The sequence below is a fragment of the Grammomys surdaster genome, unplaced genomic scaffold (genome assembly GCF_004785775.1).
Source record: "Grammomys surdaster isolate TR1022 unplaced genomic scaffold, NIH_TR_1.0 125947, whole genome shotgun sequence".
NCBI classification, from domain to species: domain Eukaryota; kingdom Metazoa; phylum Chordata; class Mammalia; order Rodentia; family Muridae; genus Grammomys; species Grammomys surdaster.
Genome location: NW_021620769.1, coordinates 1,364,778 through 1,380,706, shown reverse-complemented (window position 1 = coordinate 1,380,706; position 15,929 = coordinate 1,364,778). Strand labels below are relative to the sequence as shown.

Below are 15,929 nucleotides of genomic sequence, written 5' to 3'. Positions count from 1 at the left end.
ATATATATATATATATATATATATATATATATATATATATATATATAAATTGTTTGGGGCCTTCATTAACTTCCTAAAGTTTGAGAAGCAGTGTCTTAGCTATGCTAGCCCTGAGTCATGTGATATGTACATGCAGCTCTGTAGAAGCACTGCTCACACCACACCCACCAACATGGATTTAGCAAGGCAATCACAGAATGACAACACTAAGGTGTGGAAGGCAAACAGTGCTAACACTAGCACGTTTACAGATTTCACAGGGGGGAAGAATACAAATGAAATAATAAACTGAAATTAAGGTAAAATGAACCATTATGGGGTTACAGGTAAGAATACACCCAGACAGGATCACCAGAACAGACATTCGCTGGACTGGGTTTGCCCACAGTCTTTTTCATGGTGCTTCATTACATATGTGTAAGTTAGGCATGTCATCTCTTGTAAAAGGCACCACACTGGAACTTTGTCTCCCCTCAGGTGTAAGCATATATGTACAGGTACATGTACACGTGTGTATACATGCATGTGGGAGCCAGAGTTAGTGCCGAATGTCTCCCATTGCTCTGAGGCAGGGTCTCTCGCTAAAGCTGGAGTCCAACAATTTGGCTAGTTTAGCTATCCAGCTTGCCCAAAAGGTCCTGTCTCCACCTCCCAAGTGCTGGCATTGTCGGTAGGCCAGTACACCTGCTCGGTTTGTGTGTGTGTGCTGGGGATCTGAACTGTGGAGCCTCGCACTCGAATGGCAAGCACTTTATCCACTGAGCCATCCTTGTAGGCTCTGCACTAGAACTTTCTGGCTAATTATGCCTGAGGTGAAAGGGGGCAAGAAGGGAGGCAGACCTTTACAGAGGCCCAAGCCTCAGGATCGCCCCTAGGGCAGGGCTCTCTCCTTGATGCCATCAGCAGTGGCATCCACGGCCATTCATCCTAATGGCTTTTTCAACAGAGATCTCTCTGCTTTAAAAGGCAATCTCCTTCACAAACCCCACATGCTCCAGCCCTGTTTTTATCACAGGGAAGACCACACTTCACAGCTGATTCCTGAGCTTCACGAACCCTCCCATTCATGCACCCTCCCACAGAACCAGCACAATCTCAGGAGTCAGCTCCTGCAGTCTCTGCCCTGCCTTCTATCGGTCCATCTGGACCCACTGATTCAGCAACACCCTTCTTTTTAGTAGCCCCTTTTGACCTCTCTTGGCTGCTGTCACTTCTACTTGGAATGTTCTCTGTCCTCAGCATTTAAATGGCTGCACAGATGTTACACTTCGGGAGTCTTTCCGTGTCCCCATAAATATCTACATATCAAAGTCACAGAATATTGTCCCATACAAAGTCACAGAATGTTGCCCCATGACTGATAGAATGTCTATTCGTATGTGTCTGCTGAGTGCATAAAGAACTGTGGCAGGGAGCATACGTCAGAGTTCTGTGCTTAGGTCCATGCCCTTAACATGAGGAGTAGTAGAACATGGGGACTTAGCTCCTACAGGATTTCAAATCCTAGCTCCACATTGCTACCTTGTGCCAGCTGCCATACATCCAAACTCCTAAAAGCTAACAGTTCAGTTGTTGAAAGAGGTGTCCCTGGGGAAGGAATGGATTCTGGTTTTACATTGATCATACAAAGACACCAGAGCAGCACTTCTGTTAGAGAACTTTTTCGTGAAACAAGATTATTTTAGAGTTCAATACGTCTTGTCTCTGTGCCCCCAAACTAATAGAAGTCTTTAGAAATCCATCCCTAACAGACGAGTTAGGTCAACTTCTCCATACACACAGGGTTTACTCAATGTTGGACAGTTGCTGGGGCTTTTTTGGAGGAGGAGGGAGAGGTTTTGCTTTTGTCTGCATATTGACTTGAACTCATAATCCTCCTGCCTCAGCTTCTCAAGCCCTAGATTATAGGCATATGTCATCTGTCATCATCACACCCATTGAAACAGGGTTTCTGTTGTTTGCTTTTGGTATTCAGTACAACACACACACACACACACACACACACACACACACACACACACATTGTCTCTCTCTTTCATTGTTGTTTTCCAAGTCAGGGCCATTCTATGTAGCCCTGGCTGTCCTGAAACTGTCTCTTTAGCGCAGGTTGACCTCAGATCTGCCTGTCCCTGCCTCTCCAGTGCTAGGATGAAAAGTGACCACCACCATCCCTGAGCTTTAACACACTTTCCATTTAATCAAATGAAACTTAACTTCCATTCACTTGGTCCTAGAATGTTTTTCTGCTTAGTGACTCCTTTACTTATGAAAACAACTTTCAAGCCGAACTCAAGAAATCCTTCCCCATCTTTCTCTGTCTACTTGGCTCTTGACCAGGTACCCCTCACGACTTGTTAAACCCTACCCTGATCCCCTATGTAAACACTTCCTTTCTGCTGCTGGACTGAAGGAAGCAGTACACAAGAAAATCAGCAGTTACCATCATAATGGACAATTGAACACAGATGACAACTCTGAGAACGTCACCTTCTTTACCCAACAGAAAGAACTTCATGCCTTCAGCTGTAGATGCCAGACAGGATTTGGACCCCTCCCCCACTCCTCTCTTAAGATAAAGCACTCCAGACTGACTCAAAAATTAATTCCTCAGATGGTGACTTCAAGAGTCTACAACAATCTTTTCCCTCCTTTTTGGTGAGTGGTTTATCATCACTTTTAAATCAGAGCATCCAATCTGGATTCAATATTGCAGATATGAGTCTATCCACTTATGAGAGTGACATAGCCACCCTTGTTTTGAAAGCAGCCCTTAAATCCCGTAAGGCAACTATGTGCAAATGCATCCATATTACGAACAAAGGCTGAATTTTAAATATTATTTCTTGATTGCAGTGGAGATAGAAGCTGGAAGAAGGGAACATAATACATTTTAAACATTTATTTCTAGTGTTAATTAGTTATATTACGCATGTGCTGCTTTTTCATTAAAAACCAATATAAAGGGATAGAGACATAGTTCAGCAGTTGGATACACTTGTTGCTTTTGGAGAGGACCTAAATTCAACCCCCAGCAGCCACGTGGTGGCTCACAACCATCTGTAATTCCAGTTCCAGAGGAACTGAGGCCCTCTTTTACCCTCTAAGGGTTACTCTCTGTGCAGTCACACAGAGGAGTCACACAGAGGACATACATAAATGAGAGTAAAATGTTCATACACATTAAATAAATCGTTAAAATCGTGGGTTGGAAGTGATGGGGCTCAGTGGTAGAACACAGGCCAGGGGGGCACAAACCCTGGGTTCTACCTCAAATACCAACCCTCAAAGCTAATAGTTAATAAAAGTACATCCATGAGTCTTCCCACCTTACCCCAAACCCCTTGACCTCCCTAGGCAATCACTCCTGGGAGATGGCTGAACCAGCTTCCTCACACAGACAAGATGGATTGCTTTCTGTTTGTTTTATTTATTCACTCAACTGAACCTCATCTTGTCAAAGTTTCTTCTGGTTCCAGTTTTGTGAAGACCATGGGATTCCTACCTAAATCACTTGTAAACTGGGCATGGGGGTGGGAGCACATGCATCATTCCAGCAAGAGAAGCAGAAGCAGGGAGATCGTGAGTTCAAGGCCAGCCCAGACTATATACCAAGCCAGTATCTCAAAAACAAGCACAAATACCCCACATGCCCGTGCCCCATCTATAATCAAGCAATCTAACCCAGACAACCACTACTTTGGAACTGTGATGTTTCTCCTTCCACAATCATCAGAAGGCAAGAAACTACAGTGTGATACCTCTCATCCTAAGGTTAGACGAGAACTCAGTACGTCCTTAGTTGGCAGAGACGTAAAGGGCAGTTCAATAACACTTTGAGGGGCACAGCGTCTCCCTAACAGAGCTTCCTCCCACAGACAGTTGTGGTTCCTGTTCTAACAAGGCCTACTGGACAGCAGAAAAAAAACCAAACCAGGGCAGGAGTTTAATTCTAGCCCATCCCAGAGACAACACATGCTCACGGGAGCACAGGAATCAGGCCCCCAAAGTGTATTGCACACCACTTTATCTAACCTCAAAAGCCCAGATCTAGAATCTTCAAGGAAAGAGATGTCATTAGTGACAGTTTTCATGAACCATGCAATTCCAAGTATTCTATCAGTAGCTAAGGTCTCTGAGCTGGGGCAGAAGTGCCAAGATGATTCAAACAGTGAGACTCAGGAAGATCCCACAGCCCTTGGCCACTCTATACTCCTGCCCGTGACAGTGCTGATGCATTTAACCTTGAACTGCTTTTCTTTCTCTGACTCAGTTTCTCCCTTTCTGCCAAAAACCAGGGGAAGCTGGTCTCCGCCACGTGCTTCATATGCAGATGATCCCAGGGAAATGGCTTCCAGAACCAAAAGCATACCATAAACAAAATGTTACTGTAACGTAGTATTATTACAAGATGGAATTACTGAAGCAGCCCAGAAGTTAAATAACTCTTCCAAGGCCTCATAGCCCATGAGAAGTCTGGGTGGGAAACAGTGCATGGGGTAGAAACTGGTGAATCTATGCTTATGACCAGCATCAGTTCTTCTCCAGGTCTTTGTTTTCCGGCCCGGACAAGCTGGAGCCAGTTACTCAAGCCCCAGTTTTAAGAGCTAACAAAGCATGGTCACTAACCTGTCTGAGCCCAGCAGCTCACGTCTTGGTGGCTGGGATGACATCACCCAGAGTGGGATAGTCCTGCCTAATTCAGGAATCCTCAACTCTGGTTGTTCACTCAGATGTCTGGGGAATTTAATTTAAAAAAAGGTTACCTCTAAAGCCAACTGAATTAAGTGCAGGGGGTGCCTATGTCTGCAAGACACCCTGTCTAATGCACAGCCACACATGAGAACTATTGAGCTGCGTGGCAGTGATCAGAAACTGAAGGTCAAGCAAGATTTTCCAAGCACAGTGTGAGAAATCCCTGAACCCCTCAGCTAGAATGACTACACAGCTCAGGTGTGTGAAAACCATCACATGTATCATGTACACATTACATGCATGTAAAAATCCATGTACGGGGTCTCATGCAGTTCCCTTATAACCTGTTTCAACCATGTTTAAGTGAGGAAAACAGACAGAGCCACTTGCTACTGTCATAACTAAAATGTGGCACAGCCAGGCCCTGAACCCCTACCTTGTACTGCTTCTTGAACCCCACCCTGCAATATGGTTCGCAGTGCCTTTGACACGGTGCTAAATTAAAAGATCAGAAAATGCTTCAGATCACAGAGCAGTCTCTAGTCCAGATGCCTTCAGGGATGGCAAGGGAAGAGACGTGGGGGAGGTGGGCAGGTGTATATGCATATGGGGACATGGTGGCCGAGTGGCAGGAACTGTGTCAGGCTGACGAGCACATGCTCAGGGAAGGAGACAGCCGCCACTGACTGTAGCAGATTGCAGCCATGCAGGGAGGTGGGCCAGTGCTGCTTGCTCTTCCAAGTGTTCAAAAGAAACTGGAAATGTGGCTTTTTCTGTGTGTGTGTGTGTGTGTGTGTGTGTGAAGCCTCCAATTTCCAAAATTCTGTCTGAAGTTTTTAAACATATTGTGCAGGTCAGAACATGCGAGTGTGGCACCTGTCTGTGACCTTCGGCAGGAACAATCATGCAACTGACACACACCCCTCAAGACTTTCCCTGAGGTCCATGGGATCCCCCTTGGACTCGCTCCCCGTGATTAGAAACAGCAGACTGTGTGTCTCCAATTTGTGCAAACTCTGAACTATGACCCATACAACATATGGAAAACCCAGTGTCAATTTCCTCTTGGTCATTTTAATCCACGCACTGCCTGTTGAATGAATGACTAATAGACCTTCATTAAACGCCCATCGTCCTCGCAGTTCCACCGGAGGTCACCGTAAGAGGATTCATTGTCCTTACCTTCAAGTAAAGGCCTGTCATAATTCATATGCTTATTACACAACTTAGATATGATTTCAGCCGAATCACACACACGAGGGACTCAGTCCTTTAGCAACAGCCTATCATAACATTGTTGGCCTACAGAATAAGTGTTAGTCAAGCCCTACAATAATAGCTTCGTAAATGAACTTTATCATATTATATCGTTACCACTCATCAAACTAACGAGATCTATGAAAAAACAGAGCAAAAAATAAAAATGCTGAAACCCTCATAAAGCCTGAGATCAGAATGTTAGTCTAGTCAAAACCTAAGTATACAAACATATTTCGTGTACTTAACTATACATTCTATTTATTCTGTGTCAGGCACTAATTAGGTATGATTTTGTACATGCATACAATACTCACATGTATTTAAATGATCCTGACTCTGAAGATATAGAAACAATTGTCAGGAAAGATGAAGAAATTAGATAACAGAGAGGGTAAGTGATTTGTCCAAGGTCACACAGCTTGCCAGTGTCAGAGCTGGGATCTGAACACAAGAGGTTGTGCACGTCACCACCACTCTGCAAACTTCAAAAGCACATGAGCCCTTTGTTTTTACTTTACTTACACAGTATACAGCAAAAGGAAAAGAGGCTAAAGCCACCAGGGGTATTTTCTCTATCTCATTACAAAACACGAGCTTTTTAAAATCCACCACCAGACTCCTTAACTTGAGAAAAATCTATCATCCTCCACAAATACAGTAGCTTGTTTCAAAGGCTCAGCTAAGCTGAGTACCGCTGATCAATCATGTAAAAGATCTTCCCCCTTGGCCTTCCTCAGTCCCCTTTGAAGGCCAGCCCTTTCAGAGCACTCCAAACAGGTCAACCAGGTCCACACCTCACCTTGCTTTTATTCCCTCACACCTTGCTTCTAATGGAATTTAACTTTTCTCACCTATGAAGAAATTAGCAGAACAAGGCTGAAGTTATCATGGTTTGGTTTTACAGGCTCAGAGGCTCATTGATTTACTCCTTGCTGTTTGAGAGAACTTGGCTGAGTTTGGTTTTCTTGCGCCAGCACTAGGAACTGAACCCAAGTCCTCATGCAAGCTGTCTACTACTGAGCTCTGCCTCTCAATGGTTGAGTTTTCTTTGAAATACAGACAAAGACCACTTTGGTCACAGAAGAACCACAAAGGCAGAACTTTTGTGGGAAAGGCTGAGGTTTTTTTGTTTGTTATTTGTTTTTGTTGTTTTCTTTTTAATTAGAAGGAACTGGACAGTTGAAGAAAATATTCTCTCTAGGCATGTAGACCCCACTTGCATTTAATAGAACCCTGGGTCCCCTTGAATTTAATATAGGACACTATTCAAAAAGCAAAGTTGTTAATGGCCACATTCTGACCTCAGACTATGGGTGGGTTCCACTGTGCACTTCATAAAGTTAGCCACTGTACAGTGTGTGTGTGTGTGTGTGCGCGCGCCTTAAAGCTGTCAGAACATAAACAAACAGCAATATACACAACGTGATTTAAGATTAGCATTTAAGCTGAAGCTGGATTTAAACCTTATGAAGCTCTCTTGGATCTGCACCTGCTCTATCCGAGGTGGGTTGATGGCGGCCGACGAGAGCCATCAGACAGGTCCCCACTTTGGCACTTACTCATACACTGTTCTCCAGTATCACAGAAAACATAATTTTCAGACAGAGGGTAGAAATAAACACCAAACATGCTCTTCTACAGAAGGGGGAGAGAGGCTAGGAACCTCAGCTCGCCAGTCTCAGCTGATTGCAAGTCTGTGCTTTATGCATTAGTTTCTTATGAAATATGACAGAAGACATCTCAGTTACAATGAACTGTAAAGTGCTTGGTACGCTTAGCCCTAGACAGCATGAATTACCTAGCTATAGCTTCCAAAGGAGGAGGAGGAAAGACTGAGTGGAAGGAGGCAATAGCAGCATTCTCAAGGCTAAACCCCAAAATGGCATTTTAAGGGTACATTACCAAGGCCAAAATAAGTAATGAAGTCAAAAGAACGAATGGGCACATACAGGATATGTGCACACACACACACACACACACACACAATCCTTACCATAACTAGGCCATAACTGGATTTATTTCCAATAAGTAAAAACCCCAAATCTATTCCTTTACATACAAAGCCCACAGCCTCGTAAATTCTCATGCTAGAAATCCTTTATCGAACCCCAAAGTCCCATTCTGTAGGTCATTCATAATCTCAGTATCTTGGTCTGATTAAATTACAGAAAACTAATATATCATCAGAATAAGAAAATCAACACCAGCTTGTTCTGTTATTTTGCTTCTCAGATCCTAAAACTCCACTGGGGATCTAAAAAAATGAAAGATGGGGAGCAGGGCTGTTTCAAAGGAGGGCTAAAGGATATACTAACCCCAGTGCAGTAACATGGTGCCATTCAGGCCCTGCTGATGGCCTTGGTGACCAGTCAGAGGCACTAAGCAAACTTCACACAGTGCAGTACTGTGGGCACCTCCATCCTTTCCTGCAGACCTCGGGCTATTGTCTGAATCTTTACATCCTATACTCCCATATTGGAACTTCATCCCTGGTGTGATGGTATGAGGAGGAAGGTCTCTCCAGGATGAATAGATCATAGGGCAGAACCATGGTGAAAGATGCTCTAGGCAAAACAGTCACCTCTTCCTCAGTGTGAGCACACCCAAAGGCTGCACTGTCGGAGGAGAGGTGAGAATCTTTACCACATAGCACAGAATCTGTGGTCATCTTGACTTTGAACTTTTCAACCTCATCAGCTATGAGAATAAAAGGAAATGTATTGTTTAATAAAGTATCTGACCGAAAGCATCTTGTTAGAGCAATCTCAATTAACTGGGACACTGGCTCATCCAATTGACAAGTGAGTGAACAGAGCTAGTAGCACAAGATGACAGAACTTTTTCCATTTTGTGAAACTTCATGTGTGCAGACACAACCTAGATCCAAAGTTCTGTGATTATCAAGTAAACTGCTTTGACAACCCAGGCCAGCACCACATATTTCTAATACAGATGCTTTTATCTATATGTGGACAGCAGTTAATAAGACTCCTTTTAAACTTTTAAAAACAACTTCGACCCCAGGAACTTGCCTGGGTATCCCAGTGTCAGTCTGATATTTGCACATCTCCCCAAGTGGAGATCATCTCCAAACCTCCCTCAAACCCCTCTGACAGAGACCATTCAAAGACCCTCCACTGTGAAATGTGCGGCAGCACTCAGGCGAGCAGAAAGCTGTCCAATTTAGACTTCTCCAACGTGATTTATTAACACTTTGTGGAGAGACTTGTCAACTCACACCAGCTGTGTCGTCTCAAGAGCGAGATGGCAGCACAGATAAATTAAAAATCAATTTTTTTATTAGAAACTATTTTGAAGCATTAGAGGGGATGTGATTTTTGAGCCATCTTCCGTATTTTCACAGGAAGCCCTTTCGATCATCCCCTTACAGTCTGAGGGATGCATGGATGCTCTTTTGGGGAGCAGATACCAGGGATCCCCAGAATCATTAGATTTATCAGAATCATTAGACCTGCCTGACAAGAGCTATAAAACACTCTGCTACTTCAGACTGAATGTTTTCCCATGGGCTAGTCAGGACACAGTGCTTGATCACTGCAAAAATTAGTAAGAACTAAAAAGCAGACCACACACACACACACAAAGAGAGAGAGAGAGAAAGAGAGAGAGAGAGAGAGAGAGAGAGAGAGAGAGAGAGAGAGAAGGGCGGAGGGAGGGGGAGCTCAGGAAAGCATAAACATAAAGAATCCAATTGCTGTCTGGTCAGTTTGCTTCCTGGTTTTACTGGAGAGCAGAGTTCGTTAACGTTTTGTTAATGAAGAACACTCTAACCTGCTCTGGTCTGACCTATGGCTGAGTAAGAGTGAGAACACTAGAGTGAGAAACAACCGTTTTACTAACTTTTCCTTGTGCTTCCTCTGGGGAGTAGGTATCAGGCAAATTCCCACTGATAAGCCTAACAGAATCCAAACACACGTGTGTATGGGTGAATTGATGCTAATGGTGAAATTGTGAAGTGCTGATTACCACGGGTAACAGACATACAGATGCAGCACATGCATTAAAACGACCTTCCTGAACCCTCCCCTCTTAGCCTCATCATCCCCTTCTCGGGCTGATAGACCTTCTTGAGTTACACTCTGTGGGATTCTGAGGAAGACAAGTGCCAGCTCAGCTCCAAGGACCTCTCAGACATTCTTTCAAATATGGCATGGACTTCATTAATGAAAAAAAAAATTTGTGAGAGTCATCAACAGCAGTTGAATAACATTTTAAATCCCAAAATGACAATTACTGCATTAAGACAAGAAACAGAGGCCTTAATTTTGAATAATAATTTAAAAGCTACCTCTCAAATATATCAACTTAACATCCTTGGCTGGGTAGGACTTTCAAAAGTTACTACAAACTTCTCTATGACATGTAGATAGAAGGACCACTTCACCTTCATAGGACATACCACTTTTTTCTAGTATATATGAGATGTCCCATGTAACATAAATATAACTCACATGTGTAAGCATGCACACATGCTCCCTCCTCTCCTTACTTTTGAGGCCCCGGAGGAAATGACTGTAGAATTTTAAATCAGAAACCCAAAGCTAAGGTTAGTAGTGTCAGGTTAAAGGCTCGCCCATCTCCAAAGCTAATTCAGTTCTGAAAAGTCCCAGGGGTGTCTAGCTGAACAGAAGGAGCTAGGAAACCCTAGCAGGCCGGAGCCCAGCCTGGGGAATTGCTAGCACTCTGTGCCAGGAGCCCAGGCTCACCCCAGACTTGGTATCAGATAATACCAAGTGCTCGCCTGGATTTCCAGGACTAATCCACTCTCGGGTGGACTATCCAGGTTCCCTGGTGTCTGTACTGTGGGAAGACAGTGGGCTTTGCAGGGCCAGACTGTTCCTAGATAGTTTAATGTGAGAAGTAGACTCCACTCAGAAAGCATCTGTATGTGGTAATGGTGTGCACTCTGAGACTCTTTAGCCCCATTGCTGGGGGCTCGAGGGCCAAGACTGTGGGCCAAAATGGAAAGTATTTCAACTGTTCTACAAATTCAAACAGTAAGAACACACACACACACACACACACACACACTGCACTTCTTAATGTTTACAGGTTCTATCCATTCTTAAATCAACACATCAATAGTGGCTTTAATAACTTCTGCAGTTACTCAGAAAGGTCCTTTGCCTTAAAAGCAATTTAAATTTCCCCAGTTCATTCATTAAACCACCTCCTTGTCTCGCCTACAAAACAGATCACTGTGGGGGAGGGCAATTTTTAGGTTTGTCTCTAAATAGCTTCTTTAAACTCCTAAAGGTGACTTCTAACAGGCACCTTTAATTCCAAAACTCAACTGTATTTTAACCTTGATACAGCATAGTTCTCCCAGGAAAGGGGCCCTTTTCCCACACACGAATAAAAAAATAGTTCAGTATTAAAAAACTAGGCCATAGATCTACAACTATATTCTGTACTAAGTGGAAATTAACATTCATTTTTTTATCCAAATAGATATGCCTTATATCTGTATATCATTCTCAAGTTTCTAGGATCCTCAGTGGGCTCTTAGCTAGCCCTGGGTTACTATGACTGACTCGGAAAATACACCATTTGCCCAGAAATTGCTCTTAGTCAAAATGTAAATTGCTTATAAAACATGAGTAAGCCCCGATTAGAAAAAGCAGCACACATACACACACACAAAAATCCATTCAATGCAAAAAGAGGTGGAAACTCTTTACAAATTAAGGCTTCCCTTAAAAAGAAGGTGGGGGGGAAGGGTGAAGGCAGGAACGCTTACTGTGCTTCCAAAAGTAAATTGCTTCTTAGGTTAAAGTGGCTTAATGTGACTACAAGAGGGAGGCGGTTTTTTTTTAATAGATAACAGTATTCAATCTGAGAACGAAGAGGGAGCCTACTCTCAAAATAAAACTTCATCAACAGGCAGCTACCCGCGGGAGAGGCCCACCAGACACCGGAGCTAAAATGGAGCCTGAATTTCCTCTCAGACAGAGGGTAGTCGCAGGAGGTCAGGGTCAAGGTCACCGGCAGGGCAGGCTGCAGCTGCCCGACTGCACTGCACACCACGGGAGGGGCGGCGTTCCAGCCGTCTCAGCCGAAACTGATAAATCCCTTCTCCTCTCCCACCCTCCCTCTAACCCCGCCAACGTTTTTTTTTTTAAAGCAGGGGGAGAAGAGAAGAAAGGGAAATGACCAAGTAACCTCACCGCCCCGGTTTTCGCATACAAGCTCATCAGCTCCCAAAGTTGCCATCTAAGGGCAAGTTCGCAGAGAACACTGAAGCCCATTTTGTGTGAGCAGGGCAAGCCTCCCGCAGTGGCACCCGCCCGGGACACCAGCCTCCCCCCTCGCTGCCCACGCGCGTCCGAGCAAGAGGGAAGCCCGGCCCGGCCATGTGCACGCACACTTCCACCAACTGCTGCGAGTTTTCTGTGAATCGCAGCGCGGAGCCTCCCGCCTCGCCCGCCCCGACTGCGCCGCCTTCTCCTCCTCCTCCTCCTCCTCCTCCTCGCACAAAATTTTCCTACACTCGCAGCCGCCTGCGAGTGATTTTATGTGCATATATATTACATATGTGATATTATCCTCAGAACCTCTAGCGGGCAGGCGAAGAAAGGACTGCACGGGGGCATTTTTTTTTTCTCCCTAAAGGAAGGGGAAAAAAAAGCACAACCCTAGCCCTGTGCGTCGGCTCCTTGCGTACCGGGAAGGGGGAAGAAAAGAGGAATGTTTGCGGAGCAGACTGCCCGCGCGTGCCCTTGCTCGCCACTCCGGGTGCCACCGCGGCCGCCCGGGCCACAGCAGCCCCGCGGCCCCCTCGCGTGGGCACCGCCGCGGAGATTTCGCGAGGGGGAGATCGATCGCGCTCGCCCGTCTGCGGCGGAAACACACACGCTCACACACAACCCGAGACACCATAACCTTAACCCTTCCCCCACCCTCCGTGAACTTCAGGTGACCGACCACGTCGGCCTGACACCCGCGCGGGCGGGCGCTCCGGCTCCACTCCCGCCCCCAGCCCGGGTTTTGCAGGATCGGGCTCCCGAGCAGCGCCAAACCGCCCAGGAGAGGGGAGCGGGGCAGTGGGGGCTGGAGGGGGGGAAGAGGAGAAACTGACCCTCCGTCTCCCCCGACCCCTCCCTCCGGCGCCTCCCGCGTCCCCTCCTCCCGCCACCCCGCCCCACGCCTTCTCCCCTGCCCCCTCTCCCCTGCATTCAAGGAGCCCGGCGGCCCCGGGGGGGATATTTTTAGTTGCTTCTTTCTCCTTCACTTTTAGCTTCAGCAGCATCTCGGAACACTCCGAGCGGAGAGAGCTTGGGGGGGACGAGGGGGGAGCCCGAGAGGGAGTGGGGGAAAAGTTAAGAGTCTCGCAAAGAAAAGCGGGAGGGCGGCGCGGAGGGACCCGAGGCGCGGGTGGAGGAGGGGACGGGGACCCGGCCGCGCAGCCCGGCGCGAGTCTCCAGTTGGCGTGTGTGGCTAGGGCCAGGAGGGCTGGGATGCACTTTAGTCGCGGACTCTGCTCGGGCTGGCCGGGGAGGGGGGTCTGCGAGCCCGCGTCGCCCCGGCTCTGTCTGCTCCGCCTGACCCCGCATTTTATTGCGGCCGGGAGCCCTGCTCCGCCCTCCCCTCGGCTCTGCAGGGACCTCGCGCGCCGCGCGCCGCCCTGGCTGCTTCGCCTCAGCCTCGGCTCGGCTCCCGCACCCCACATCCGCTCGGCTGCCCGGCCTCGCCCCCCGATCGGCCGCCCGCGCCCCCCGGCGCCCCCACACCCTCCTCGACCGCCCCTGGCTCCCCCTCCGCCGCCGTCTCCACCTCCGCCTCTAGCTCCAGGCGCCCGCGGCTCCGGGGCCGACCCACCCCGGCGCAACCTTTAGCCGGAGACCGACCTCTCCGGTCCCCAGCCCAGCGGGCGGCCGCGCGCCCTCGCCCCGACACCCCCAATCGCCATGTCACGGCCTCGGCCCGGCGCGCGCCCCAACCCCGCACCCTTGTGCACCGGGATCCACACGGAATTTCTTCTTTTTTTTTTTTTTCCAAGATTGCAACCTCTCCCACCTCCCCCCACCCGCGACAAAAACCCGGCATCCACACTACTCCCCTCCTCCCTCCTCTCGCCCCCTCCCCCGCAACCCGGAGTGAGGAGGGGGAGGGAAAGGGGGGAAAAGCTCGATCTCAAGGAAAAAAAGAGGGGGGGCGAGAGAAAGAAAGAAAAAGAGAGAGAGAATAGAAAGGGCACGGGGCTGATCATCACCAACATGGCTGCCTCGGCATAGACCTAAACGAGGAGTAACCCGGGCTGTGTCTTTGTCAGTTTCACCTCTGTAACCCTAAACTAATGCAGAAAACAACGGCGGAGGCTGCGGAGGGGAAAGAGGAGAGGGAGGGCGAGAAAATGGCACGAGAGGAGGTGGAGAAGGGATGACTTACGTGAGGGAAGGCGCTTGGGCTGCTCCTGCTTCCTCCTGGGCATTTTCCCCCTTTTCTCACATTCTCCTCCTTGGTTAATGTGAGATCAAATAAACCCCGTGGGGGCAGACAGGCAGACACTGGCAGGAGCGGGGAGGTAGTTGGGGGGCGGGCAGGGGGAAACCCCTTCTCTCCGGTGTGTGCAATGGGTTGAAGCTTGTTTCCTGGAGCCAGAAGAGGGGTTTTCTTCTTTTCTTTCCTTTCTTTCTTTCTTTCTTTCTTTTTTTTTCCTTTTTTTTTTTTAATTTTTTGGTCGTGCACCTGGCTTGTCCCCGAGCGTAATATTCTTCAATGGAAACGGATCTAATAGGTGTGAGTGTGTGTGTGTGTCCTGTGCTCGCGTGTGATGGGAGGTATAAATAAATGAGCGCCGGTGCGGCGGTGTCTATGGCCGCGCGCTGTGTCTCCGAGCCCCTAACACTAATGTCGGGATCAAAGGGCAGCGGCGGCGGCAGCACGGCTCCCAGCTCGCTCTCTCGCTCTCCTCTCGCGCTCTCTCTCTCTCTGTCACACACACACACACACTCACACACACACACAGAGAGGCACAGACTGAGGGAAAGAGCGAGAGCTAGACACACGCGCGCGCGCACACACACACACACACACACACACACACACAGCAAAGAGGAAGGTGCCCTAAGGCTCTCAGGGCGGACTCAGCCTCGCATTTACAACTGCTCTGTCTGGAAAGAATGGGGGGCGCGCGTGCGGGGGTGGGATGGACTTCTTCAAATTTATCCCGCTAGTCGCCCAATCAAGGGGGGGTTGGAAAAGTTCCCCCCCGCTCTTGAAACATTATTTTACAGATTATTTTTTTAAGGAAATAGGTTGCACTAACCACTTTCTTTTATGTATTAAACTACGTTTGGTTCTGTATAAAATTCCCCAGGCTTTTGTAACTGAAAGACTGACTCTTTCACCCCATCACCTTGAGTCTGGAGGTTATAGATTCTCACACACTCCCTTAAAACAGCCCAATGCAAAGAAATCTTTAAAAAAAAAATTAAAAGATAGCATAGGGTGGGATCAGTGGATGGGTGGTGATGGGTGGAATGGACACCCAGTTTTGGAGGGTCCAGTGGAGTTAACACGTGAAAATTCAGCCTAAACGAAAATTACAGGTCCTTGAGAAAGGGAAAATAAGATTAGGCCACCACTGGGGGGTGATTCAACTGCCACGGGGATATTCCTACAGTGCGATCTTGACTTCTGTGATTCACTCCCCCCCCCCCCCAACACAGGTAGCTGAGGCTTGCCCTGAAGCAATACTAACGTGTAGTTTGGCTTTCATTAAGCCATATACTTTCATTACTTTAGAAATCACACATCTTGCTTCAAAGAGACACATAAAGAGGGAAAACAGAAAAGGATGCGTCTCCTCACAAAAGATACTCGGTGAAGGGAACTGCTCTCTCCCTCACTGACTGTAAGCCATGTGGATAGACGTTCACTGGGAGGTTGTTAATGATTTAAAACTCCAAAATCTGCTACTATAATTGAACCAAAAAAAAAAAAACTGGCCTGAA

General features: G+C 47.4%; 1 protein-coding gene across 5 annotated transcripts in view; it reads right to left on the bottom strand.

The window, feature by feature from the left end:
* Znf827 (zinc finger protein 827) overlaps positions 1–14,884 on the bottom strand; it is a 161,734-nt gene extending 146,850 nt beyond the window's left edge. For all 5 annotated transcript variants that reach the window (XM_028753389.1, XM_028753390.1, XM_028753391.1 and 2 more), the window contains exon 1: positions 14,362–14,884. In XM_028753389.1, the coding sequence (XP_028609222.1) occupies positions 14,362–14,404 (43 nt within the window). In that variant the 5' untranslated portion in view covers positions 14,405–14,884. The remainder of the gene's footprint in view (positions 1–14,361) is intronic.
* Between the last annotated feature and the right edge of the window lie 1,045 nt (positions 14,885–15,929).